At 45.0% G+C, this 26,629-nt stretch overlaps 2 protein-coding genes across 3 annotated transcripts in view; one reads left to right on the forward strand and one right to left on the reverse strand.

The window, feature by feature from the left end:
- Nucleotides 1-1,567, forward strand: part of KIF12 (kinesin family member 12) — a 417,773-nt gene extending 416,206 nt beyond the window's left edge. For both annotated transcript variants that reach the window (XM_085649101.1, XM_085649102.1), the window contains exon 19: nt 1,294-1,567. In XM_085649101.1, coding sequence (XP_085505227.1) covers nt 1,294-1,463 — 170 coding nt within the window. In that variant the 3' untranslated portion in view covers nt 1,464-1,567. The remainder of the gene's footprint in view (nt 1-1,293) is intronic.
- Nucleotides 1,568-2,763: 1,196 nt separating this feature from the next.
- Nucleotides 2,764-26,629, reverse strand: part of VTN (vitronectin) — a 59,529-nt gene continuing 35,663 nt past the window's right edge. The window contains exons 6-8 of the mRNA XM_085649104.1: nt 14,429-14,584; nt 12,896-13,204; nt 2,764-5,647 (exon numbers count right to left, since the gene is read on the reverse strand). Of these exons, the coding sequence (XP_085505230.1) occupies nt 5,532-5,647; nt 12,896-13,204; nt 14,429-14,584 (581 nt within the window). The 3' untranslated portion in view covers nt 2,764-5,531. The remainder of the gene's footprint in view (nt 5,648-12,895; nt 13,205-14,428; nt 14,585-26,629) is intronic.

Below are 26,629 nucleotides of genomic sequence, written 5' to 3' on the forward strand. Positions count from 1 at the left end.
TCGCATAGGGTCGCAAATAGAGCTATCCCTTGAATATTAATGATGTAGGTCGCAATTTGTGACCCACTAGGATTCGCTGCCATTAATGGGATGGTGACCTGCTGAGGTCAACAGACAACCATGCCTGTGATTGCTTTTAAATAAAGTCATCATTTTATTGTTAAATGCAGCCTGTTTTCCTAAAAAGGAAAACGGAATGCATTTAAAAATAAAAAATGAAGTTTCACTTTTATTTTGTAAGAATAGGCAGTGGTCCATGGGACTACTGCATCTGCTTAAAAAATATTTTTGAAATATTCTCAAAGGGGAAGGGGTCTAAAGGGAACCCCTTCTCATTTGTGAATGGGTTGCCACCAACTTTGAATTGGTGGTAAAGTGTGAATGTTTTGCAACCGCGTCTCTGTCACAAACCATTCATACATCCCACTCTGATTCGGTATTTGTAAGGGACACCATAAACACCCCACTTCCAAATACCGAATCGGTATATATTCACAAGTCCAAATTGTAATTCGGCAACATGTTATTAATACAAACCAAAATGCATTTTTGTGGTCAGAAATGGCCCGATTCTGCGAATTGAGCCGTTTGAGACTGCAAAATTCCTTCATGCATCTATCCCTTAATAACATTCTTTATCTCAACGATCTTTGCCATGACCTAAGCTTCCTTCAGAAGTGCCGTTATTCCATATTCCTTAAAGCAAGAGTGGATCACTTCCCTCATAAAAAGCTCTCAGCATCCTTGAAAATGTGCGAGCTACCCTCTCATCTCCAATGTCCCTTTCACCAAAAGATGTTAGAGCATACCACAGAATTATGCCCCCAGGCTTTCATGGGACAGCATCATCATAACATGGCAGCCTTGCAAAATGGTGCATTCTGATTGTAGGAAAGGGGTGCCTTGGATTCCCAGGGACGCCTTTAGGCTGCTTCTGTTTACTTGGTCTGGGCGTGTGGGGCAAAGAAGGGTCCCACAAGGTTCGACAGGTTTGGTGTGGGCGCCCATGTATCCCAATTAAGTCTTTGTTACTTGGAGGCATTAAAAATGGACAGCCTGTATATGGGGCGGTCAGGAGGTGGTTTTGAAACAGGAAGTAGAAAGATACTGGAAATAGCATTTGATGACAGATAATGACACAGACACGTTGTCTGCAGCTTTTTCCCTTTCATTGAGCCGGAAGATGCCTTCAGAGTTTGCTACGTGTTCATGCTGTAACTTGAACATTGAGGGGGGCTGGCGGAATTGTGCAGCAGTGCAGTGATTTTAAATCTTTTTCGTATTGGTTGCCAGGACAGGGCCACGGTATCCGACAGGAGGAACAACTGGATCCCCTAAAAGACCAGATGCAGAATTACCACCGTCTGCAAAGAACCCGGACAGCTCCTCTACAGCGCACCTCAAGGAGCTACGGCAGCAGCACCAGGGCACAAGGCCGGGACCGTCCAAAGCCCAAAGCATAATCAATCAATCTGACGATCTTTTAATACGTTCTATGTTACTGGAATAAATGGAATACAGTGAATTTGCTTCGTTTTCAAATTCGTTTAACACGTTATTAAGGAGAATTGAAAAGGCTGTTTTATTAAGTAAAACATTATAGAGTTTCTTTGAGAGCTTATCAAGACTAGATTCAGTCCATTTTAAAATATTGAGGAGTGTAAAGATTTGGAATTAATACAAATCTGGTAAACTGTTTCTTTTCAGTGAAACCTTTATCATCGTGAGCCTGAATAATTTCAAAGCAATTGGAATTTCTGTCTTAGAGCATATATCAAAGAGCGTATATGATTTGTTGGTTTGGGGGAATATGGGAAACAGTATGCCGAAGGGACGCAGCTGAAAGTTTAATTGTAGTGTCCTGATCTTCTAGTTATGCCAGACAGCCGTGATGTTGATCTTCTGATATCAATCTGCACCGAAGCTTCGTGAGATAGCCTTCAGAAATAATGTAGTTTCTCAAGTGACACCGGAAATGTGGATTCAGAAGGGGCAACATGTTTCAGCCTACTGGTGTGCCTGAGTTAGTGGCCATCATCAGGGCAAACGTGTTTTCCTGTGCCTAATATGGAATCGCATTAGTGTATATGCAAGGTTGTTGGAAAGCTGTACATCCAAACTATTAAAGTAAAGATAGTAAAGGAGGTACCGACCCCTTTGGAATTAGGAGAGTCTATGGAACACATTGAATCTGGTGCATTTTTCCCAGCCATTCTGGTTCTTAAAAGCAGCTGAAATGTCCATGTGAAACTCTGTGGAAGAAAGACCAATTAATGGGGTAGTTGGGTGCGGTATTGCGTCTTCCCCATTCCGCATCAGGAATACCACACCCCTAGTAAGTCCTAATTTCTCAGGGATCCACTTGTCACACCACATTTAATCCCCTCCCATCTCTAGGAGTTACCCATGCCCCAGTATCACTATATACAGGGCTGGGTAATTTACCCACATTTTATTTTTAATTATTTATATTTTTATATAGAGTGGGCAAGACCTGAGAGTATCGGAGCACTTTACATAAGTTAAAACAGAGGCAAACAAAAAGGTACAATGCATCCTTGGTCAACATGTCAGCTGAACACTGTTGGATATCATGTAAGTTGTCCGCAGCACCTCATGGTCTTGCCCCTATGGTCCTCAAAATCGACAAGGTGTGTCTCAATGCGACTTAAAAGCCTCCCAGCCCCCCCCCTGCAGTATTCAGCACCTACCATTTCCAGTCCTCCCTGTTCCCTCCATACATCACACACTCAAAGCCAATGATACAATTGTGTTGTTTTTATTGTGCTTACGTTGAAAACAACGAGACAGTGTGTAGGTACTCGTGTTACTGCTTGTGTCAGGGTATATCACTGATTTTTTACAGCATACGAAGATTGTTCTTAGGAAGGAGCGAGAGCTATAGGGTGGCTTATGGGCTTTCAAAACAGAAGAGAGCCAAGGGACATCTCACACCCTCCCCCTGGGGACAGCAGAGACCAGAAGGTCATCTCAGGATGAAAGATCTGCAAGACATTGTACACCCACCACCCCCTTACAACACTACCTCTATGAATGAATGAATGAATTTGCATTTATAGAGCGCATTGAGGTTCCGTGTGAGACGGGACGGCACTTTTTGAGTGGTGACGAATATGGACGAGTGTGGTATCTATGAACCGCAAATGACGAGTACAGTGGGTGTGCGAAGTTTCGCTATGCAGCCTTGTACGGTTCATCTCATTTTTGTGTTCGTTCATTCGAACCCTCGGGTTCCATTTTAGATACAGCGTCCATTTTGTTTCTTGCCCTCAAGTAGCCAGCGAACGGGCTTTTGTCCGTTTCGTGACCCTGGGACTTTCAAGATAGTATGAAGGACACGTGTTTCTTTGAGGTGACTTTTATGACGAGGGGAATGACACGAGTAAGGCAGATGGCCCCGCTCGAGGCTCATCTTGCCGCTCCGGTCTATTGTTTCAGTCACGCATACATTAGACACGAGGTCTTTGATCCCTCTCTCGAGTTTCCTTTATTGCCTCTAACACTCTTTTCTAACCTGTTGTGCATCCTCATCCTTTCCTCGTATCCTATTTTCCGTCCTTCCTCTTAATGTGTTTATTGCGGAGGGGATATGTTTTTACAGTTGGGAACCGGCAAGACTGTTGTAATCATGTTCCGGCCTCCTGAAACATGAACGCGACCCTTTTTGAAGTTTATTATGGGAACTGAGTTGTAACCTTTGTTCGCCATACTGCGCTATGGCAAAAACGTGTATAAAAGGAGCAACCCACTTCTACGAATTTGAAGCAGTCTCCGAGAACCTACACGCTGTGTACTTCTTGTGACTTCTGTATCCCTGCAGTAAATAAACTCTGATCTCTGACGTCACTGGAAGTGTCCCGTGTCTCTGTGTCTTGTACGCCAGAACAGGTAACCCACGAAGGTTTCAGGTGTTGTCCCCTGGCACCGCTGGGTCTTAAGAAAACCCAGTCCTTCAGCATGGCTACCAGAAGGCCTCCCAGCGCTAGGAGCAGAGTCATCCCAGTACTACAGTTAGGCATCAAGGAAACAGAAAGGTTTTTTCAGAAGTTTGCGAAAGGATACATAGTTGTACTGAAGACGGATATGATTAGGTAGCTGGTTCCAACATTTCGCCGCGTTGTATGAAAACAGGCTTCCGCCACTCTGAGCCCTGTCTATCTTGTGAACAACTGCCAAATGTTTATTCCCAGAGCGCAGAGGCCTATTGGGGCAATAGGAAGAAATAGTAGATTGAAGAATCGGTGGACCCTTGGACGATTGAGTCTTTTTGACAATACACAGAGCTTTAAACTGAACTCTTTCCGCGACCGGTAGCCAATGGAGAGAGGCAATGGAGGGTCTTGCAGATTCCAGATTAGGAACCTGCATTAGGTGGCATGCTGCACAGTTTTGTACAGTCTGAAGTTGTTTTTTTATTGTTGAGCATGGAGACCCTAGATAAAGCACATTGGCGTAATCAAGTCGGGAAAGAATCAAAGCTTGAACCAACAATCTTTTAGCATTGAAAGGTAGCTGGGGAAGAATTCTCCTAATCATCTTCAGGATCCCATAACAGGTATCCGCCAATTTCCGCACTCTACATGGTTAATATCGTGGACATGGAGCTTGTCTTCACAGATCCAGTCCCTGATTAGCTTCCAAGGTCCAGAACAGGTGGGAGGAGGAGGGGAATCCTTAATGGCCAGCCAGAGCAAAGACACAGAGGAAGGTGCCTGGTTGGTAAGAGAGATTAGGGGCATCTTTAGGGTACCTGTGAAACCCATTCGTGATCAGAGAGTTCTGGGACACCCCGAGTCACAATGATGGTTAGAGAGCTGAAGAGCACTTTGTACAGCCTACCCATGATGGCCAGAGAACTGCAGGGCACCTTACCCGCACTTCCCACAATGGCCAGAGAGCTCCAGGGCACCTTACCAACCCTCTGCATGATGGTCATATTGAGGGCAGCCACCTTAGCAGGCACTGATGTTTACAAAGCTGCTGAACACCTTCGGACTACTTAGTGGTCCAAGTGGTCAGAGAGCTTCGAACGCTCCAGCCCTGACACTTGACAAGTCTGGAAATTGTAGCATCTCTTGTGGATGTTCCTTTGGGTAGACGGACAGATAGAGGACTCCTCTGGGAGCCTCATACCCCTCTGGGTCTCTCGGGCTGACAGAGCTGTAGGTCTTCTGAAGGTTATCCGCTCAGGACAAGCAGAGGGTTATAGGGTGACAGTTCCCCTATTTGGTAGAGCTGTGGGGGCCTTGGTGGGGGGGGGGACACACTTAGGACAAAGAGAGCGCTGCAGGATGCTCGTTTCCCCATGACCATAGAATTGAGGACATCTTGAACACTCTCTCTCTCTTAGAGCAAACAGAGAGGGACAGATGGCGCAAGGCAGCTCGCAGAATGGCAGGGAGCATGATGTCTCAGGGTTCTTCCCCAGTTGACAAGCAGAAAGCTGTGGCAAGCTTCAGGGGTTCACAGGATGTCAATGCTTTGGACCCCTCTCAACAGAAGTGTTCTTTCTAGCGCAGCTTTTTCCTGTCCACGCAGCCCAGCCAGTACTGTGCGATGGGTCGCGGGTAGCGGGGGTACACATAGTCCACTCGCTTCGTGTCCAGGTTCACCCGGTAATACTTATCTGAAAGAGAGGAAAAGGCACAAGAGAGAATTTAAGGGGTCTGCAGGCATTATGGTATACCTAAAGTCTCACAGGGCATGTATTTACACTGCAGGGGAGCTTCATATACATAGTAGTACAGGGGGGGCACTTGAAGTAGTACACTCAGTGCAGGGGAACACACAATGAGAACACTCCCTCTACATACTATCTGTGAAAACTCTATGTACTCTTTGTATATAGGGGGCATGTGCCCTGTAGGTGTATGAAACACTATGTAAAATGCGGGTGGGAATCACACAGAGGTAGAACTATGGGCACTGGGGATGGGATAGTACTCAGCACACAGAGGTTAGAGACTGCTGTATGTAAGCACACAACGCAAACAATGCATTATATACACAGTCGGTTTTGCCTATGCTGCACCTAATTGGGGGAGGGCCATACTGGAAATGGATAGAGAAAACAAGAATATGAAAGCTGGAGGAGGAGAAATCGATGGTCGCAGTCAAGATGAAGCCCTCTTTAACAACCGAGAAGCAGGGACATTCTTGTAAACACAGTGGTGGAAGAAGGTCAAAAAATAGATTAGAAAACCTGTTATTGTTGTGATTAACATCATCAGAGGACTTTATTTCGATCACTGTAGAACATAAAAGTTTAAGACATAACAAAGCATCACACATATATAAAAACAAATAAATAACAAATATTGTTAGAAGTACAATAGGAAAAGATAAAACCTGTTATTGTTGCGATTAACAATAGTTGCATAAATTAAAAAATAATTAAAATGCATTTGTTTATACCTGAATTGTACAGAGTTTACAAACAAAGTGCCCAACCAACACCACTCAATGGAGGAAGCACTCGCTGCACACTTATGAACAAACATTCTGCTTTATATACGTAGTGACCAGGCAGCATTCTATGTAAACACAGAGAATAAAGAGTCCCCACTCTAACCAAATTTACTTTCAAAGCTGATTTCGACTCAACAAATTTTACGTGGAAATCTTCTCATATTAAATATCTGGGATTGTGTTTTAAACCCACGATTAAGGACACGGTTACTCTATGTTTGAATACCTGTATTAAAAAACTTTCGGATCTGACCGCGAAATGGCATCCCCTCTACCTTTCCTGGTGGGGCCGCTTAGATACCATAAAAATGATGCTTTCCCCTATGGTTTTATACATCATCTCCAATATTCCAGTCTCCATCCCTCCTAAATTGTTTAAGTCGATCAATTCGCTATTATCATCCTTCCTGTGGAATTCAAAAAAAGCTCGGATGTCTTTCTCTAGGTTAGTTCGTCCTAAAGCTGAGGGTGGGGTTAATTTTCCTAATTTCTCTGTTTATCACAGAGCCTTTCTATTGCGGCAAGCTTCATATTGGTTGCTGGATTCAACAGATCCCTGTCCATTATGGGTTTCAGTTGAAAGCTCGTTTTTGTCCCCCTTTTCATTTCAAGAATACCTCTCTTTCTCCCGCAAACCCCAAGCACTGTCTTCTCCTATATTTAAATTTACCTCCAATCTTCTTGCCCCCTCTTTTTCGATAGTCCCTGATACTCTTGAGTCCTTGATGTCGTCTACTATTTGGCATAATACGGCTCTCTTGATAAATAACAAACCTTTTTATTGGACGTCTTGGAGGCGGCAAGGTTTGATTTGGGTTCATCAATTATTCTCAAACAATGAATTTATTCCTTTTCCGTTGCTTCAACAGACCTACAATTTACATACCTCCTGGATTCCTAAATACTGCGTTCTTCGGCATACGGTACTTGATACACACGCTCGGCTTCTCCAAAACGCCAGTACTTCTAGTGCCACTGATACACCTAATGCTCTATCTATCCTTTTGCATACCAAACCTAAGGCCTCTACCCTATATACTCTACTCCAATCCAAAGTTAATCCCAGGCCTAGTTCTAAGATTGAAGCTGCCTGGGAAAGAGATTTCAGTACGACTTGGTCCCCATCGACATGGAATAAGATTTGGACTAAGATCCGTAAAATCTCCAGAACAGCTAGTTTAACACAAACTTTGTTTTTTACATACAATAGGTTACTATTGTCTCCCCACGTTTTAAATAAAACTTTTTCTGCTGTGCAGGATAACTGTTGGTCCTGTTCCTCTTCCAATGCTGACCTGTTTCACATGCTTTTCACATGTTCATTTGTGGACAGGTTTTGGAAACAGGTTTGGTCACAAATCAATTTAATTTTTGACACTGATGCCCCATTTTGCGCACAGAGCATCTTTCTAGGTAGCCTTTCCCCAATCTGGGATAACTATGAAGCTGATGTAAGAACCGTTGATTTGTTAATAGCAGTTGCCTTTCAGCAGATCACAAGGAATTGGAAAGACTTCACGAAAATTTCTTATAAAGCTTGGTGGTATGATGTATGCCACCATCACAGATTGGACACGTTTCTCCTGTTTCCTTTACAAATGGCCATGGAACGTATCCAGTTATGGTCGCCTGTTACAACTTTTTTTGATAAATGTGCATCTAAACATTCTTTACCAACCCCCTCCCAGCAACAAGTACTTAAACCCCCTTAACTCCTAGTGTTATTCTTGTACACCTTTTATTTTTCTGTGCATTGTGTTTCTCCATGATTAAACTTAAGAAAGGAATAAGGTTAGATAGAACTTATGTATATCCTATTTCGCTTCCGCTTAAAGGAGGCTTCCCTCTGGTTAATTGTTACAACCTTTTTAGATGTATCTGTTGATAACCTTTTTTCATTGGCTCCCTTCATGGAAGATATAACAACACCACCTTGCATTTTACAACCATTGTTGCCTTATTTCCCTGTATTTAATTATTATGTGCTATACTAATGCATTGAGAACTTTTATGTAATACTTTTTTTTTTATTTTTATTTTTTCTTACAATTGTTATTGTTCCCTCCCTCCCCTCTCCCTTTTCTCTTCCTTCCCTCCTTATCCCCGTATATGATGTATTATTATCCTTTTATAATTATATAATGCTGTTCCCGTATTATTTGTATTATGTTATATCATAGTCTTTCTTATATCAAATAAAGCCTTTTTAAACTGAAAAAAAGAGTCCCCACTCAACAGAATTATATGTACATTTAGCCCTTGGTATTTCTGTCTCCCTTGAGTGGCAGCACTAACCACAAGGAAGTGGTCATTCCCTCCCGCGGATAAACAAACCTAGGAAGGTGCAAGTGTACCATAACCAAGCGAGGATTCCTGCAATGAAGTACCTATGTGTTGAGATTACAGTGTGTGCGTGTGTGTGTGTTAGGGAGGTATGGGCCTTACCTCACAGTCAATGGACCTGACAGACCTCAAGGATTGATGCATTGGTATATCCTACTAATGGATTCGGGAGCCCTATGGTTTCTGGTCTTGATCTGCCCGAATTATTGGGACCTCTTGCTCTAAGGTATCTGTGGTCCAACAAAGGATGTGGGGCCATGCCCCCATGCTAAAGAGGTGATGCCCCTAAGGATAGTGCTGGAGCTCTATGTGCATCAGTGCTAGCTGTATTACAGAAAAGGGTGACAAGCATCTGTGTGTTCTTCTGCAATACTACAGTGCTCCAGGGATACAGAAAAAGGGCGCACACTCCCATTGCGCCCTCGGGGCACTGTTTGTTACCAGCCCCTGGTATAGTCTCAGAGCCAGGCATGAAGTATGTTGATTGATTCCTCCTCCATCTGTTTAGCATGCCTCAGCCTGAAACACTGGCAGTCAATGTTCCCTCGTGGGATGAAGTATGAGGTGAAGACATTATCCTCACCAGTGTAGAGAAATGCATACAACACTTTGTGCACATCCTCTCCAGCGAAGTAGAGGAGCAGAGATCTTTCTCTGTTTATTCTGTCACTTTCTTTGGTGACCTGGAACTACTTGTTTCAACGCACTCTCCACCTTGTCAATTTCCAACATACCTGGGCGCCTCATTTCCTTAGAAGGATAGGAACACGATGATGGGAGCACTGTGCATGGATATGAGACTTGAAGCTGCAACCACAATGCTCTGCTGCGATATTTCTTGCCACGCACCATAGGCACAGCTATCATTAATGCAGCAGATGCAATGCAACTAAGGCACAGGCATGTGAAGGTCCCACTGCGCTCAAATTATGGCTGCATTTAACAATTCAGCTAAGGAGAAAGGGGCCCATTTTCCTTGCTTCTGTTAGAGGCCATGGCACGCCTACTAACTGTTACCAGACAATTTTTCATAGCACCCCCCATTTACTTTTGCTGGATTGAACCTTAAAGATAGTTCAGGTACTTGTAAAATAGTTGTCTTGCACAAAGAAAGCACACTACTCAGTATATTGCTACACTTTTACACCGACCAATGCATGGGAGTTTCTCTTTCTATTTACCCGGCAAAGTGTTCCATTAGTGTAAGCATGCACATGAGCGCCATCAGCTCCCTTAAAGCAGTGACTGGATGTCCGATGAACAAAACAAAGTAGAAGGAGTGGGTATGTAGTATTGTGCAATTGCAATATTTCTTATGGGGGAATGGTCTGAGGTTTGCCCCTTTGATGGAGTTGTACATGATCTAGCCTAGGTGTCGCAGGTAAACGACAACAGGTATGCCCAGCGGCTTGTGCTGACAGATGTAGGGTTGTATGTCGGAACCATGCAGGTGTTAATCTCACCTGCCTTAATAACGTGGTCCAAACAACGAATGCGTCTTTACAATGCATTCCGTTACAACGCAAGTTTTTTACAAAGATTTGCTTTAGGGAGAGCACTGGAGTTGGAATAGTATACCTTACTATTCCATCTCCAGTCTGTGCAACTGTAGGGAAAGTGTTGGACTTAAAGTCCAACATCAATCCAACAACGCGTTCCTTAAGGTAAGTCGCTGTAATAACTTGCTTGGTAAAGGAATGCATTTTAACGATGCATTTGTGGTTCGGACCACGCTGTTAAGGCACAGCGTGGTTCGATCCGTGGCATAAAGGCTGTTACCCAGATGTGGCTAACCACAACAATTGTGTTGGCATCCTGTTTAGGTGCACTGGGTGACACAAAAGAAAAGGGCACAAGTGAGTAGTGGTGGTCCGTGCAACTTATTGGACAGTAGTCCCTCAAGAAAGATGGAAGCTAAACGCTCATTCTGAGCCATGCTCACCTGCATTATCCTCAAACAGCAGCCAACACATTGCAGGGGCATGAGAGGCTCTACAACACACTGAGGGTGGTCACCAATCAAGCACCACAGCACCTTTGAAGTGAGCCCACCAGGAAGAGCCAGTGCACACAGCAACCCACCAAGGTACGCACCCTTGTAGACCTAAGAGGTCATTTGTGAAATTTGGCAAAGCTGCACCTGCACACTGGGCCTACCTATTACTGGGCAGAAAATCACCCAGACCCCACCAGGAGCGACTAGGAGACATCCAACCATGGCCAACCATTGTCCATCACTTCTGCTAATGAAGTGGTTCTGAAGTTTTAAAAGAACATGGCAACTCATGGGCTAAGCGGTGAGATCCAGACAGACAACGGTCTGTCATTCCAGGAGAAAGTGATGGCAGACTAATTCAGATCGCTAGGTGCAAGGCATCGGAAGATCATTCCCAGGTGGCCCCAAACTAATCGTGAGGCCGAACGAGTCATGCACACCCTGTCCTATAGCCCAAGCCATCAACCACAATCTGAAGTGAACCATTCAGTCCTTTTTGAGGGAGTACAGACATTCTCACCATGTGACACGCCTCAAGCCTGGCCTGCAAGAGGCATCAAGTAGTAGACACAATCTCACACCATCTGGAGTGGTGCCCGGAACAACTACCTGGTGACTAGGCCCACTAATGCAGCGAGGAGCAGAATGATCATGCCAACAGGTATCACCTAACAAGTTAAAGAACACTGCAAGTGGGTGAGCTGGTGCTTGCCAAAGACTGGTCCCTGCGGAGCAAGTCCCGGCTCCCGTTTGAATGTATCCCTTGAAGAGTCACCTGGATATGGGGCACCATGGTGACCGGAGGGGCTGAGGACATCAAGCGGAACATTTTGTTATTTAACGTTGTCAAGCAAAAGCACTAATCCTCCAGGACCGAAGAGGGCTAATAACCCCTTAAGACCTTAGAGGTTCCCCGATGGTGGGATATACTTGGGGACTGTCTGAGGGTGTGAGATACCTGCAAGTTTGCCCCCAGCAGCTATAACAGAGCTGTTTTCCCCACACCTAAAGGCACCAACCCAGTGGGAGGGCCGTCTAAAGAACCAATGTCGGAGTCACACAGGAGAGGAGGTCATCCATGGTACAACCCCTGTGCAGATCATGCCCTTTTGCAGAGGTACCGTGATTTTGTGAAATTGACAGTCAATGTGTGGTAGCTCAGAGACTTGAATAGTTGTGTGCAAATAGTTACTGATTTTCATCATTTGCATTTTGGGGAGGAATGTAGCATTGACCAATCGCGGTACCTGTGATGGGGGAATGATGTGGGTTTGACCCTTAGGGGGAGATATACAGCCCCAGTGACCTCAGGTAACTAATAAAGGGTCTGCCCTGCAGCTTGTGTGGGGAGACATGGCTAACTGCAACTGCTGAGTCTGTGTCCTGTTTAGGTGGGGCGTGCAACACAACAGGGTACTCTGTGCATAAATGCCAGACTGAGGCAGGAGACTCGCAATAGGTCTCGGGCCTGGCAAACCGTCATGCGCGCTTTGCATGTTCCCCTACCAGCTGTATAGCACAGCCTGGATGGAGAACATGCACATCCTCCCAGTCCCTCTCTGAGCAACGAACCACTGCACTCAGACCAATCAAAACGCTGCTTAAAGAAGCGTTGTGATTGGTCAGGGGATTCTGGGAGGCTGGGTGTTTCCTGCTGGAGGAGAAGCGGCAGCTGTGACAGCGACCTCCAGGTAAGTTTTCTTTTCTTTCTTTCTTTTTTTTGCCTATTCCACTAACCACCCCCACGCCACTGTTCCCTACTAGCCGCCACTGGATGAGCACAACAACTATTTATGAATCGAATATACATTAACAATAACTGATAACTCCCACACAAGCTGTTCTTATACCTTTGGAGGCCTGAGAGTGTGATGGTTAGTAGCTGAGCTGGTATTGTCATTGGCAGCATGGCTGGGGCAATGGCGCAAGTGCCGTGGCCTCCTGACGAGGGCCCTGGCACTAATGGTTTTTTACAAACTAAGCACTCACAGTGGCTATCAAGCACTCTCTGCACACACAATACAATGGCAGGAACACTGCATGCATAAAAAAACTCCTCGCCTGTACCGTTCTTGAAGAAGTAGACGCTCTGGACAGGTTGGCAGCGCGGGGCGACAGGCATGATCCAGTCGGGGTCGAAATCAGTGTCATCCTCGTCCTCCTCCGACATCCAATCGAAGAAGCTGGAAGAGGGCTTTCTTTTCCTCAGCTGATATCTCCGGCGGGTCCGCCGGTTCCTGCGGGACTTCCTCCTCCAGCTCCGGCTGTTTTGCTTGCTTGGCTGTGGCAGGTAGAGCCTCCCAGCTACGGCTGCATCCAGGTTACTGGGAAGACCTCGCCATGCTCGGCTGATGGACAAGGGCTTGCTGGCCCCTTCTGGGAATACAGGAAAATGATGCACTATGAGGGTCAGTGATACTAATGGTGCTTGAACATGGCTTTACTCTCTGGATTCAGAGTCCTGGGTCATCATAGCTGTCAAGTTTTGGGTGAGGTTATGTGTGACGTTTTTATGTTTGCAATGTGCTTATGTGTGACACTTTCAGGTAAGCTGAGCGAAGCAGTTATATCCATGTACTGAGGTTAGTTCCATACACTGTTATGCTTTATGAGGAGCTTTAAAACAATTGCAACACTCCTGAAAGGAGATTAACCTTTTAAACACAAGCCCTTGACATTTCCAAACTAGTTCCTGCAAGCCTCATGATGACTTCTGGCTTTCTTCAATACCTTTCTACCTCAGATAATACCTCGTTCTATTCCTTACTACAGCCTTTTTTCTTCTTTATTCCCCACTTAAATGTGGAATATTCCTGTTACTGATTTACTTACCCATAGTGCAAGGCTGCTTGAATTGTGACACCTTCCTGCACATAAACAACCATACATGGGGTTTTGCTGTTTTTATGTGTGCTGCACAATACAGTATACATAGAAACAGCAAATACTAGGAGAAATAAAGCATTTCTCATCATTCCGCATGTTTAGACCAGCTTTTCCCTGGTCTTAATTTTGGCACTGCCCTATATTTACGCCACCCTTGTAAATAGGGGGCAGCGTCAAAATCAATTGGTGTTGCTGCGGAACGCCCACTGCAACAACCATTGCCCACCCCTTTCACGCTAAGTATAGCGTGAAAGGGTGCCTTATTCACAAGGCAGCGTTAAACCACATGAAGTGGCTTATCACCGCCTTGATAATAAGGCGAGGCCCCTATCGCCACAGGAACGTCGGAAAAAGTAACGTTCCTGTGGCGATAGGGGCTTGTACATATGCCCTTTCGTTTCCCAAAAATTCCATCACGCAGCCTGCAGGAAACCTGGTTACCTGCACCTAGCTTCTGAGATGTGGTACTGAAACCCCTGAAGTCCCAGATACAAGGGGTCCGTGCATGAGATGTGTGCCTGTCTGTGTCAATAGCCTTTGCATTTCCATATAATGGCATTTATATGTGAGATATATGTTTGCAAGGTTTGTATATGTTGGAGAATTTTTGCCCGAAGGTTTGTGAAGGTTGGGACTGCGTACAAGACATGCCGTATCTCCACCTGTGCATGATGTGTGTACTTGCACGTGGCAAAGGTGTGTTTTCACACTTACTGTTTTTTGAGCCTCCAAAGAGGCGCTGGAAGAACTGGCTCCAGTCATCCTCCATCTGCATTAGCGCGTATTGGGTAAATGCCAGTGAGGGGGAGCTGCCCCTGCAGTCCCCCAGGCTCGGCTGCTGCTTGAATTCATACTCCCAGTATCGGGAACCTGAGAACAGAGAACACACACAGCTCACGTCGATCTGTCTGTCCGTCATGGTGAACACGTAGCATGAATACATGAACCAGGAACTGGTCTATCTCAAAGCAGCCCTGACATCCTATTGACACCATAAATAAAATGTGGGTCATCAAAGAGTCAGCACCCCTTGTGAAAGGTGATACAGAGGTACCAAACACTGCCTTAATAAGGAACCAAGGCCTTTATCAACAAAAGTTTTGAGTTGGTCGCTTGCGCAATGCAACGCAAAAAACTGCGGGGCTTATTTACAAGCCCCTTGCGCTGCTGGTATGTCATTTTTTCTCATGTCAAAAGTGACGCACTGGCGGTGCAAAGGGCTTCTAAATAAGCCCTTGTGTCTGCATACTAACCATTTTAAAGGCCCACAGCTGGAGCACTAAATTGTGTTGCATCGCCCAAGTACCCACACAGCGGGGTATATTTACAAGTGAATAGCAGGCGTTAAGCAAAAATTGCTTAGTCCACACTCCTCCATTCTGAAAATGCAGGGATGCGATGCATTTACAATGGTACGGCACATCCCTGCGTTTTGCCTACCGCTGACGCTAAACTCTGCTGACTAGCTTCAACGCCGGCACCCTTGCACCACTGTGCAAAGGTGCCTGCGTTCAGGGAATTATTGCTTATGTGCAGGAAGGGACACCTTCCTGCACATAAACAATCATTCATAGCGATTTGCCGTTTCTATGTGTGCTGCCCAATGCAAAAACGGGGAGAAATTAAACATTTCTCCTCGTTTCACTATGTTAAAACCAGGTTTTCACTGGTCTTAATTTTGGTGCTGCTGCATATATACGCCACCCTTATAAATAGGGGGCAGCTTCAAAATCAATGGGTATTGCGGCCGAACAAAAATGGGCTACCCCTTTTCACGCTAAGTGTAGCATGAAAAGGGGCCTTATTTACAAGGTGGCGTTAAGCCACGTTGAATAATTTAACGCTGCCTTGTAAATAAAGCAAAGGGTTTATCGCCAAAGGAATGTCACAAAAAGTGACGTTCCTGTGAATATAAGCCCTTGTAAATATACCCCAGTGTTTAATAAATAAGACAGAAAGTGGGTAGAAGACCTTTGCTGCACCTAATATGTATATAAAAAATAAGGTAACAGAAAAAATCAAAGGACTCCTTTATCGTGAACACTATCAAACCAACTGCAGTCTGTGTCTTCCCACAATGGAAGAACTAGTTGCACACACAAAATAAGTATGTATATGTGAGGGGACTATTTCAGGAGTCCCAGGTCAATCACGGGTTATTACATCAACTTCTATTAATAAGAGCCTTTTACTTTGAGCTTTACCCTACTGTTGGAAACACCATTGGAGCATCAAATACATCCCTTCAGTGCTTTGTCTTTAGAGTAGCGAAGTTGACTGTCCAAGGCTTAAATAGGAAGGTGGTGAGAAGCTAGAGACTTAGAACTCAATTAACCTTTTATTAGTAGTATTGGACCCTGTTCGGGGGCAGAAGGCAGATGGGTGACTGGGCCCCAACTGTAGCGGTTAAGGTTGTTTGCTACCTATGCTCTGGGCCTGTCCCACTGTAGCTCTGCAAACTCAGTCAAGTACAACCCTTCTGCACTTGGCTCTCAGGGTAACAAGGGCATACTGTCTTCTCAGGGAGGTAGCTTTGGGGGCATGAGCTCAGAACTCAACAGTCAGCCAACAGACACGATAAATCAATGTCCAGCCCAGTACTTGACTTTTTGGTAAAAGTACTTTTAATCACACTACAGAACTTAATAGTGCACAATCTAATTTATGTACTTTTAATTTACACAGCAGAACTAAATAGTACACAATCCAATTTGAAGATGCAGGGTGTTGCTTCTGATCACGATTTTACATCCCTTGTAGATGTTACCCCTCTTACTCTACCCAATGCTCTGTTTCCACCAGAGTGACCCAATGCATTATAGTTCCCAAGTAGTCTCTAGGAAAGTCATGAATTAGGCTAAGGTGAAGTTAATATTTCCACAGGTTTAATGCTTAATCAGTCACTTTTATCGTACCCCGCAGTAGCCGTGGGCAGTCTCAAGTCTTTTGCGCTCGAGTCAGGGCATTGTAGTACTCATTCCTAGCTTCCTTAACAGTCGATGGGGGGGTTTGAGTCCATCCATGTCTTAGGTCAATGCAGCTTTCTGTCAGGAAATATCAAGCATGGCTCAGTGGCTGATGGCCTAGAAATCTTGGTGTCTTGGCAGTTGCGTCATCCAGCCTGATGAATACAGATCCTACAGCAAGGCAGTTGCAATCTCCATCTCAGCCAATGTGTGGTCGATGTAGGCCGATCAGTTGTGGCAACACCTAATGGCAGCTCCGAGCAGGCACCAGGGGGTACACAGGTGTTGATCTCTGGCAGTCTTTGAGTACTCTCATTGGGAACTGCAGAGACAGTAATGTGTGCCCACTTGCAGCATGGGTCACCACTGGGCCCTCTCTCACGCGTCCTCTTTCATTGAGTGTTTCCCAGTCTAGGTACTCTCTGGGCTTCTCTCCATGGACAGTCTTCTCTAGCAGGGCTGGGCAAACTCCTTCCCTCTCTCACCAGGCAGGCTTCTAGCAGACCCTCACTTACTCCAACAGAAAGTACAGACTTCAAGTGATGTTTCCTCACCTCTGGGAAACTAGCTGTCAGGCAGACACGAGCCCTGGTCAAAAAGCAATCTCTTGCGTCTTCTGTGAACTCTGTGGAGCCCACCCTTTTTTAGTCATGAAGAACTTGGAACAGGAACAAATTAGGGGGGTGTGGATCAACCTATTTTACACATTGTTGAGGCAGGGCATGTGGATCCATGCTATCAAACTTCAGAACTAGTTTGGGGTAGTTATATTTCAAGTGTCCTTCTCATGCTGCTATTCAGATGTTCCCATTGTGTAGAGTGATAGTCCTCACAGCAGGTGGCAGTTGGGTTACCTCCAAGATCGGCTACCACATAAACAACTTAGGCACCAGTAAGTGTAACCTATCTCCACATGGCTGTCATCAACCATGCTGAGGAGCAATTAGGGACAGAAAAAGGGCAAACCTGACCTAGAAACGTCCCCACTTTGGAAACAGGAATTGCAATCTCACCCCTACCATCACCCTAATGGCAGTACTCATGAAGAAATAAACAGTAGCTCCTTGCTAACAAAGTCTTTGTAGAATTTGTGGAAGTAGCACTGCCTCAATCTTCCTCACTTCAGTGTCTGACTCCCCCCTCCAGTCACAGGAATGTAGGCCATGCACTTCCACTGTCTGGGGAAGCTGCCCTCATCCTCATTCTTCTGCCATACCAAACATGAGACATTCAAAGTTGATCCCACTGGCTTCAGCACTAAGACTCAGACACACACAGTCCTACCCTACATGTATTACATGCAACTATAGAAGTACATGCACTTGACATACACACAGGATACCAGTGCAAGGTTCTTGGTTTCAAATAACAGCAGACATTTACATGAGAGGGAGTCAGTAGGCTATACTCCCACTTACACCGATAAAAATGTCTGGTCACACTAAGGATTTAAATAAAACACTCTACGCTGCCACCGCTGCTTTGTGTGCTAAACCCTAGATAGGGACAGTTTTCCTCTGTCTACTTTGGGGGCAAGCTTGCTGCACCCTTCCAGGTCACAGGCCAGGTGCTGGATCTCGCATTATTAGGAGACAGACCTTGGTCTCTGCACACATGCTGGATTAGCATGACGCCAGCACCAAAATAAAATTCAGGAAACTAGATTTACCATCAGTTGGCCACTCTTTGCAGAACATACCAAATTTACCATGCAGGAGACTTTCCTGTTCCAACAAGTTGTATCGAAATAATTTTCCAGCCGGCGCTTTTATGTAAGAGAAAATGTACTTTTCTTCTTCACAGTACAATACTGTACACAAAAACTGAGAGGGCAATTTTATGCTATACAGTCAGTAAAGTAACTTCCATGACTGGGTGGGACAACCAATGCTAACTTAAAACAGCCCTGTGAGACAGGCATTACTATCTACAGTGCAAATCCCAACATGTACCCCAGCAGGAGAAAAGGATGAGGGTTTCTGCAGTGTAAAGAGTCCCAAAAAGAGTTCTACCTTCAGTGTGCCATTCTTAGTTCTGTCCATTACGTGATGGGTCTCAATGTTTGCAAGCCATGTCTATTGCTGCAGGGAAAATAGTAGCTGTGTCTGCTCTAGGTGGCATTCAGTCTGCACAGCCCTCTGATCGGAATCATACTCCGTCTGCCCTGACCCAGCCAACACGGAATCATGTTTACTGCCACCATACCTGCTGCTCACACCGGGACCAGGACAGAGTCATGACCGCAAGACCCAGGTTCCACAGCGGCCCATTTCCACCCACGTCATTAGCAGCACCAGTAGGCGCTTTAAAAATCGTCGCGTTCTCCCGCAGTGTGGGACGCCCGTTTAATGCCACCATACCTGTTTCTCACATTGGGACCAGGACAGGGTCAGGACCGCAAGACCCAGGTTCTAATGCGGCCTGTTGCCGCCCACGTCATTAGCAGCACCAGGAGGCACTTTAAAAATCGTCGCGGGCTCCCACAGCACGGGACGCGCACAGGCCGTGCCCGGGCAAGGCCCGGGCCAATCCTTGCTCATTATTGCCATGAAGAGGCAGGGCAGGGCCACCCTGCTTACGTCTGGTTACTGGAACCTCTGTGATGACCACGCATGCATGAGGTACTGTGTCGCTTTGCTATTCCCACCTGGCGGTTTCGGTCCAAGTTAAGAATTAGGACATTGTCACAAAAACCACCAAGTACTGCCAATTTTCACTATTCCTACTGATTCATCGTAGAGTTCCTGAAAGGACTTTGTTCGTAGGTCAATTGGGGGACAAATTGGGACACTGGGTGCTGTCCAGTGATCAAAACAGCCATTCATCTTATGTAGCAGCAGTGTGCCGGGGGAGCTTGTGTGAGCTTAAACTTTGTTAATCTCTGCTACCACTACAGGGAGAGAGCTCCCAGTTAGTGTAGCCACACCTCCCCAAATATTTTCTAAATCACCTGCCAGGGTTGGGCTTCTTCTCACTTCTAGCACCTCTTTCCAGTTTGAATAGGCAAGTGCTGGACTGGTTGTAATTATTACCACTTCATTGCTGCATTAGGTTGCTTGATTAAGTTGAGTAGGATTTATACTATAACTGTTCTAACACACCCTGGGCGACGCTCCTTGAGCCTCCTGAGAACTGGGATATGGGGAGGAGAAAATCTATGGACGGTACGGGTGGTGCGCAATCTGGGAAAGGGAAAAAGGTCTAGAAAGCCTTACAACACCCAGATAGTAACTGCGTTCTAGATTGCATTGATAATATGATAAGTGAGTGTGAAGATATACTAGACGCAGGATCTCCATCTCCACCCACTCCTCCTCCAACTTCAACTAACAAACCCCATGCCACATGAATTACTACTAGCGACAATTGTGCCCCTGTAATCCCAGCTATGTTCAAAAACACATTTCCCAGGGAGGCCCGTGCACAAAACAAGGAGGACTTAACACACACAGCTGGGATCCACTCTCCCCCTGCCACTTGTAATCTTAACACCAACCCGAGCTCTCCCAAAACTTCCTATAGCACATCACCACAGGTAGATTCCAGTATCCCTTGCACTAATAGGTTTACCCCTCTAATTGCCTTATCCGAAAAAGCCACGGAAGATCAATCCCAGTATGGGCCCGAGTCCTCGGATGCGATCACAGTTGCTCCAAATTTAGAACCCCTGGACTCAAGCATCCACCAGCTTATTAACGATCTGAGGGCTGAAGGAGGGTCTCTCAGAGTGATGATCGATGGGCTCACTGCACTAGTTAAATCCATGCTACACATTGGTCTTCCACCCGCATCTCCAGCCACACAGGAGGCGGGTGTTCTAGTACAGCAACTACAGTCGGCAACACAAGGCTTAAGCAGTCACTCTCAGCCTTATCGGCCAAACACCAGCCAAGGGATAATCCGCAATCATGGGCCCCCACAGCTACTGTTAGCAGCTGCTGTTCCCCACACTCAAACACTTCCCTACCTTAATGCTAATCCTGTTAACCGCCCATTCAATCGAGTAGGTGCGCATGGTTCCCGCAATCTCCAGAGGATCCGCAATCTGTCCCAAAGCCAGTCATTATCCCATCATTGCAGGAACCCCCTATCACATTCAGTCCCTCCTCGCTTGCCACTCGTCAACAAAATTTTCATGATCAACGTTCCCATTTGGCGCGAGACAGGGATTTTAGCGGGAAGACTCCTTGATCAATAAAGTGATCCACTGGATCCTCTATGTTAGGGGCTGTTCCTCGGTAATTCGAGACAACATTATTAGGGCACGTAGATGTAAATCACCAGGTCAACTATCAGATTGCATCGAGTTGATAGTAAAAGGATCAGATTTGTCTGAAAATCTCCTTGCCCTAGAATTCCGCACTTGTCCCCCTGACTCTTACTCTATTAAATTCAGGCGTTCTATTCCTCACATGCCAACTCCGTTCCTAACATTGGATGGTAGACTTAGCAGATCCAGCTTAAAACATAACAACTGACTCCTGGAGGAAGCCTACCAGCCCTCCAGACCACACCCCGCCCCCTTCTTCCCAGGGTGACACTAGCTTTAGTGACAGGCTCCAACAGAAAGTGCCTAACCCAAATGAAAACGGTCCCCTACTTGCTGTAGGCGCAAGTAGCGCTGCTAGTAGTCTTAGTGGGCTGGAGGGTGTGCCACGCTGTGTGGGTGTGCCTTCCACTATAGATTATAACACTTTAACATAGAAAATACATGCGCAAGGACAAACACCCATAGATATAGTATCCTGGAATGTTGCCGGATAAAAACAAAAACCTGATGACCCGGATTGGCATAGCTACATAGATACATTTCATATCTACCTTTTCCAGGAGACATGGTCACTTATCCGGCCAATTAAGTTAGGATATAAAACGTACCACAAGAATGCTATTCCATCACAGCGAGGAAGACCATCTGGGGGCCTTGTTATATGGATTAAAATAACATTGGGGATGCGATCAAACTACTACATTATAGACTCCCCAGACCTATAGGCAGTGTACCTAGATGACAACAATGAAAAAATATATTTGTTTAACACCTATAACAGACCAATCAGGCACAATCTAAATTCTGAGACCATTAATATACTAGGTAGCTCCCTGGACCATGTAGATCCTAGCAACACTGTGATCGTATGTGGGGATTTCAATTTCACCTACGAGCCACTAAACGAATTAGAAAATTCAACAGAGGAAGCGGATATGGCCATGGGGTTGCCTCAACTACAAGCTGGACCACCAAAACCTTGCACTAACGCTGCATTACAGATAAGCAGGTGTAGAATCCTCTCTTAAGAAAGATAGCAGGAAACAGGCAGGTAAATAGTAGTAAGTTTAATCCATAGAAAAGGATCCCATCCATCCAGAAGCTGGGACAAACGATCTCTGAACCAGTTTACATATGAACATTTCACATAGAGTTCTGTGAGTTCTGTGACATCACAGATGACACAGCTAACAATCTTAACCTATCAACCAATAGAAAACTGAGAGATTAAAAGAGTATGTCATGATCTTGACATACTACAGCAGCTCACCATAGAACATCACTTAAGGTCATGTAACTGGAGGATATTTAGCAACTGGGATGAGAAAGCCTCGCAACACTTTTAAACGCGGTAGCTCACAGTCGAGAATAGATTATATAATGCACAGCATGCACAGCTGGAGCAGTTTAGTGAGCTTCCGAATAGAGGCGAGGGAGGACAGTGACCATCTACCACTTTGTCTGGAAGTAACAGGTTAGATAGTAGGGGATGACCAACCCGATACTTGCATGCAAAATGTATATCCCCTAGTGGGAAACAATTGAAGATCTATTAAGTGACCTAAGGTCACAGGTAATATTCAGCTAGTGACAAGTATCTACAACACCTTTGCGGAGGTAGTGAGCGCCAATCTAGAGACAAGCGAACTGCCTGTAATACCAATACACACTCTTTTAGTTGCAAAGCTAGAGCCTTTTCTCACCAAAAACACACAGGAAGAAATCGAAACCCAATTCTAAGTATGGACCAAAAGCAAATCCTTGGTATACAACAGAGTGTAGAAGAACCAAGAAAATCTTAGAATAGCATGCGGGGGCAAGGACTAAGTAGCGAGGGCAACTTTTGACCTTTTACCTTTTACCTAGATGCTTACTATGAGACTCACTAAAAAACACAAAAGGTTCTCCCCAGCCTATTAACACAGATAAAAACGCTGCACAATGAAAACTATGCTAGAGTCCGTTGGGACATGAATGGGGAACTCACAAAACCAATCCCAATAGACAGAGGAGTGAAACAGGGATGCGTACTTGCTCCCACCCTGTTCTCACTCTACATCAATGACGTGGTAAACCACCTTCAAAAAACTGCAACTAACCCTCCCAAATTGAACAGAAACTTGGTACCGGCGCTGCTGTTCGCAGATGATACTATCTTGATTTCCCAGACTCCAAAGGGATTACAAAACTTGAAGGATGATTTTAACAGATATTGCAATGTAAAAGGCCTAGAAATAAACACCAGTAAAACCAAGTATATGGCCATAAACCAACATAAGGGTTTTAGAAATAACTTTACGTTGAGTAATCAGTGAATAGAACATGCCACTAATTTTACTTATTTGGGCATTCTACTAGACTCCAAATTAGCATGGAAACAGCAAGTCAATCACTCAGCACTAAGGTTGGCCCAGGGGATAGGGGTAGTCCTCAAGAAGTATATTTTGTCCTCAAGCAAACCAGTGACACCAGCGCTCGAGCTATATAAATGCAAGGCCCAGGCGGCAGCACTGTATGGATCAGAGCTATGGGGCACTAGTGAAACTAAACAACTAACAATCAGGGAAAATAAATTTGCAAGAAGACTATTGGGGCTACCCTCATCAACAACACTTATCTCAATGTTCCACGATTTAAATATCAGGCGCATAGGGCATCTCACAACTCTATGACCATTGCTTTCCTGGATACGTTTGTGGATAACACCAAAACTAGTTGCATACAGAGAAGGTGCACGAGAATTACTGGCCACTGACACATGCCTCCCCTTACCTTGGCTAAGATTTGTAAGGAAATGGCTCATAGAGATAGGACTCAGTCATATTGGACCGAGCCGCACAGTTTAACATCTAGTTGCAAAGATATACTAAAGAGAACTTATTGGCAACACATACTGAATGTGCTCCACTGCGACCCGAGATTAGGAAGGTTAGCATTGCAGTTCCTTACTATTACACCAAACCTGAGTCGCGAAGAACTTCTTGACAATGTACAGCCGTACTTAGCAAGAACTCGGTATCTAAAGTTAAGGTACAATATCTTATAGACTAAGAGCCATACAGCAAACTGGGGGGTCAAGGGGACAGGCACTTTAGGATCCATAGAAAATACAACACATATCATAGTCTTCTGCCCGGCATATGAAATGGCAAGTAGGAAATGGATCTGACCGTTATGCATATCATTGGGATTCGGAAAGCGCCAAGAGGCACTGAGGGTATTGACAGCTAACACTGCACCACAAGTCATATTTGCCCAATCCCGAAACCTGTTTATAGCGGGACTGATAAGAAGCAAAACAGGGCTAAAGCTGTGATGTTTCAAGGACTAACGCACTCATGACTGTGAAAGTCTCTTGAATTGTACAATATATCCAGTCATTTTTTTTTTTTACTGTATTATAAGAATCTTTTTATCTAAGTTTAAAAGAGAATCTATTGGGGTGGTAATAACAGAATGTCATGGCGATTGGTTCAAATTGTTTTATCTGAAACTGATGATTATTTTATTAAGAATATTTTTATATATGGCTTGATGTATTTTAAATTGTATTGTTAATGATTGTATTACTATGAAACTTTTATGGCCTTTGGCCGAAATAAAGTATTTACTACCAGTGCGCATGTCTGTTTGGCCGTCTTAAGACCGCCAGCCAAATCTACATGCGCACTTCGCATCAGTGCCCACCATTCCTCCTATGCCCGTCCTCACGATGACCCTGCCCCCTAGACTCGGCCCTATGTAGAAAAATCAAATGATAATAAACCTGACACTTTTCCCCTGGTAAATTTGGTGGGTTTGAATGGCCAAAATATAATGAAGGGTGAGATATTTAACGCACCTGGGGGCATATTAACAAGGGCAGTATCGCTGCTTTAGCCGCACTTTTTGCCGCTAAAGCGGCGATATTTTCATCGCTCTATTTACAAGGTGGTGCTAACATGCATTAGCGTATGTTAGCACCCGTTTTCCCGACGCCTCGCTTTGCATCTCTAATGAGATGCAAAGTGGGCGTCACTGGGCTTACCCCTGATCGACTACCTTGTAAAATATCGCTAGATGTACATTGCGATATTACAAGGAGGCCCGCGCATTTTAGCAGACGTTAGTTTTTGGCGAAAATTGCGGTTTTTGCCAAAAACTTACGTCTGCTAAAATGCTGACTTACCTATACCTAACAATGGGGGTGGATTATGCTGATATGACCACAGGGTCGTATCAGCAAGGTTATCCCCGTTTTCCATGCAACATCGCTGGGAAACCAGCGATGTTCCTTGGAAAACACCGCTATCGCTGTAAAATTATCGCCATTGCGCTATGCGTTATTGATACAGCGATAGCATGGCGATAATTGCCAGCGATAGCCGGCGATAAATAAGTTCTCGCTACGAGCGGCCAGCGATAATTATCGCTGCCGCTTGATAATATCCCCCTTAGTTACTGGACCCAACCTATAATTCCGACCCCAGCGCAAACAGGGGTTTATGCAAGTTTTCGAAAACACTGATGCACTTGCAATCAGAGCCATAGTCTGGCTAAGCCATTAGACACAACCATCCCCTAGGGCAGATCCAAGTCCATCTTTTGTGTAGACAGCAGAGGCTTTGCTTTCCACTGCAGAGTTCTCCTTCTGGATACCAGTTGGCTTTGTCACTCACTTCCAAGTTCCAATAAATAACTGTCACTCAAACCCTTGCTAAAGAAATTACATCTGGTCAACTTGCCTAACTCACAGGAAGAATCTTTTGGGTGACTTTGGGTGCTGTCTCTGGTCCTCTCTTAGGACACACGTTCACAGATCTTGGGTTGGGCTGGCATAACCCTTCCCCAATGTTCCGGCACTTTGCTTTCAAGTTCTGTACCACATATATTTGTGGTCTGGCTGTCTTCCTGTTATGTTCAGACTTCTGGCTGTGTTTTGTCATGAGAACACACACACTTCCCCACTGTTCCAGTGTCTCTTTTGCTTCTAAGTTCTGTACCGTGTATGTTTGGGGTTTGGCTGTCTTCCTGACATGTTTGGACTTCCGGCTGTGTTCTGTGTCTTGAGAGCACACACTTGGTGCTGTTAGCAACCTGTCACACACGACCTCCAACCGCCTCTGGTTGAGGTCTGTGCCTAGTTTCTGATCTTCCACCCTAGCCACACCATAATTCACTACAGGTTTTTCACTGATGGCTAGAACTCTGCAAACTAAATAATAATTTTAAAGCTTTTGAAACTATCATAACTCCTAACAGTAAAAATAGAATGCCCATATAAAAACTCATTTCCATTGGTTCCCTCACATGACAAACCCGATTAGTGATTTCTCAATTCAGAGTCAGAACACAAGCAGAATCTAGCAGAGGAAAATGCGGTGAACCTTGTGAGAAAACAGTTTTTTTCTATAGTTTACAGAATACGGCTTAATGTGTCCCATTTAAGGTTTTGAATCTATGAACAGGTTACACAACTCAAGCAAAGTTATGATATAACATGATGATTTGATCACTGCACCATCATGGTTGGTGGATGGATTCTGGGGAATCAGTTCCTCTATATGGCTTAAATGAAAAGCTGATTTACTCGTGTGTTTTGTAATATTAGACCTCACTGGGAATACGCATCAATCCATAAATCAGAATTTAGAGCATCGTTATTAGTAAAAAGGGAAAACAGATGGAACTAATGGTGAA

Source organism: Triturus cristatus, chromosome 3_2 (genome assembly GCF_964204655.1).
Source record: "Triturus cristatus chromosome 3_2, aTriCri1.1, whole genome shotgun sequence".
Lineage (NCBI taxonomy): Eukaryota > Metazoa > Chordata > Amphibia > Caudata > Salamandridae > Triturus > Triturus cristatus.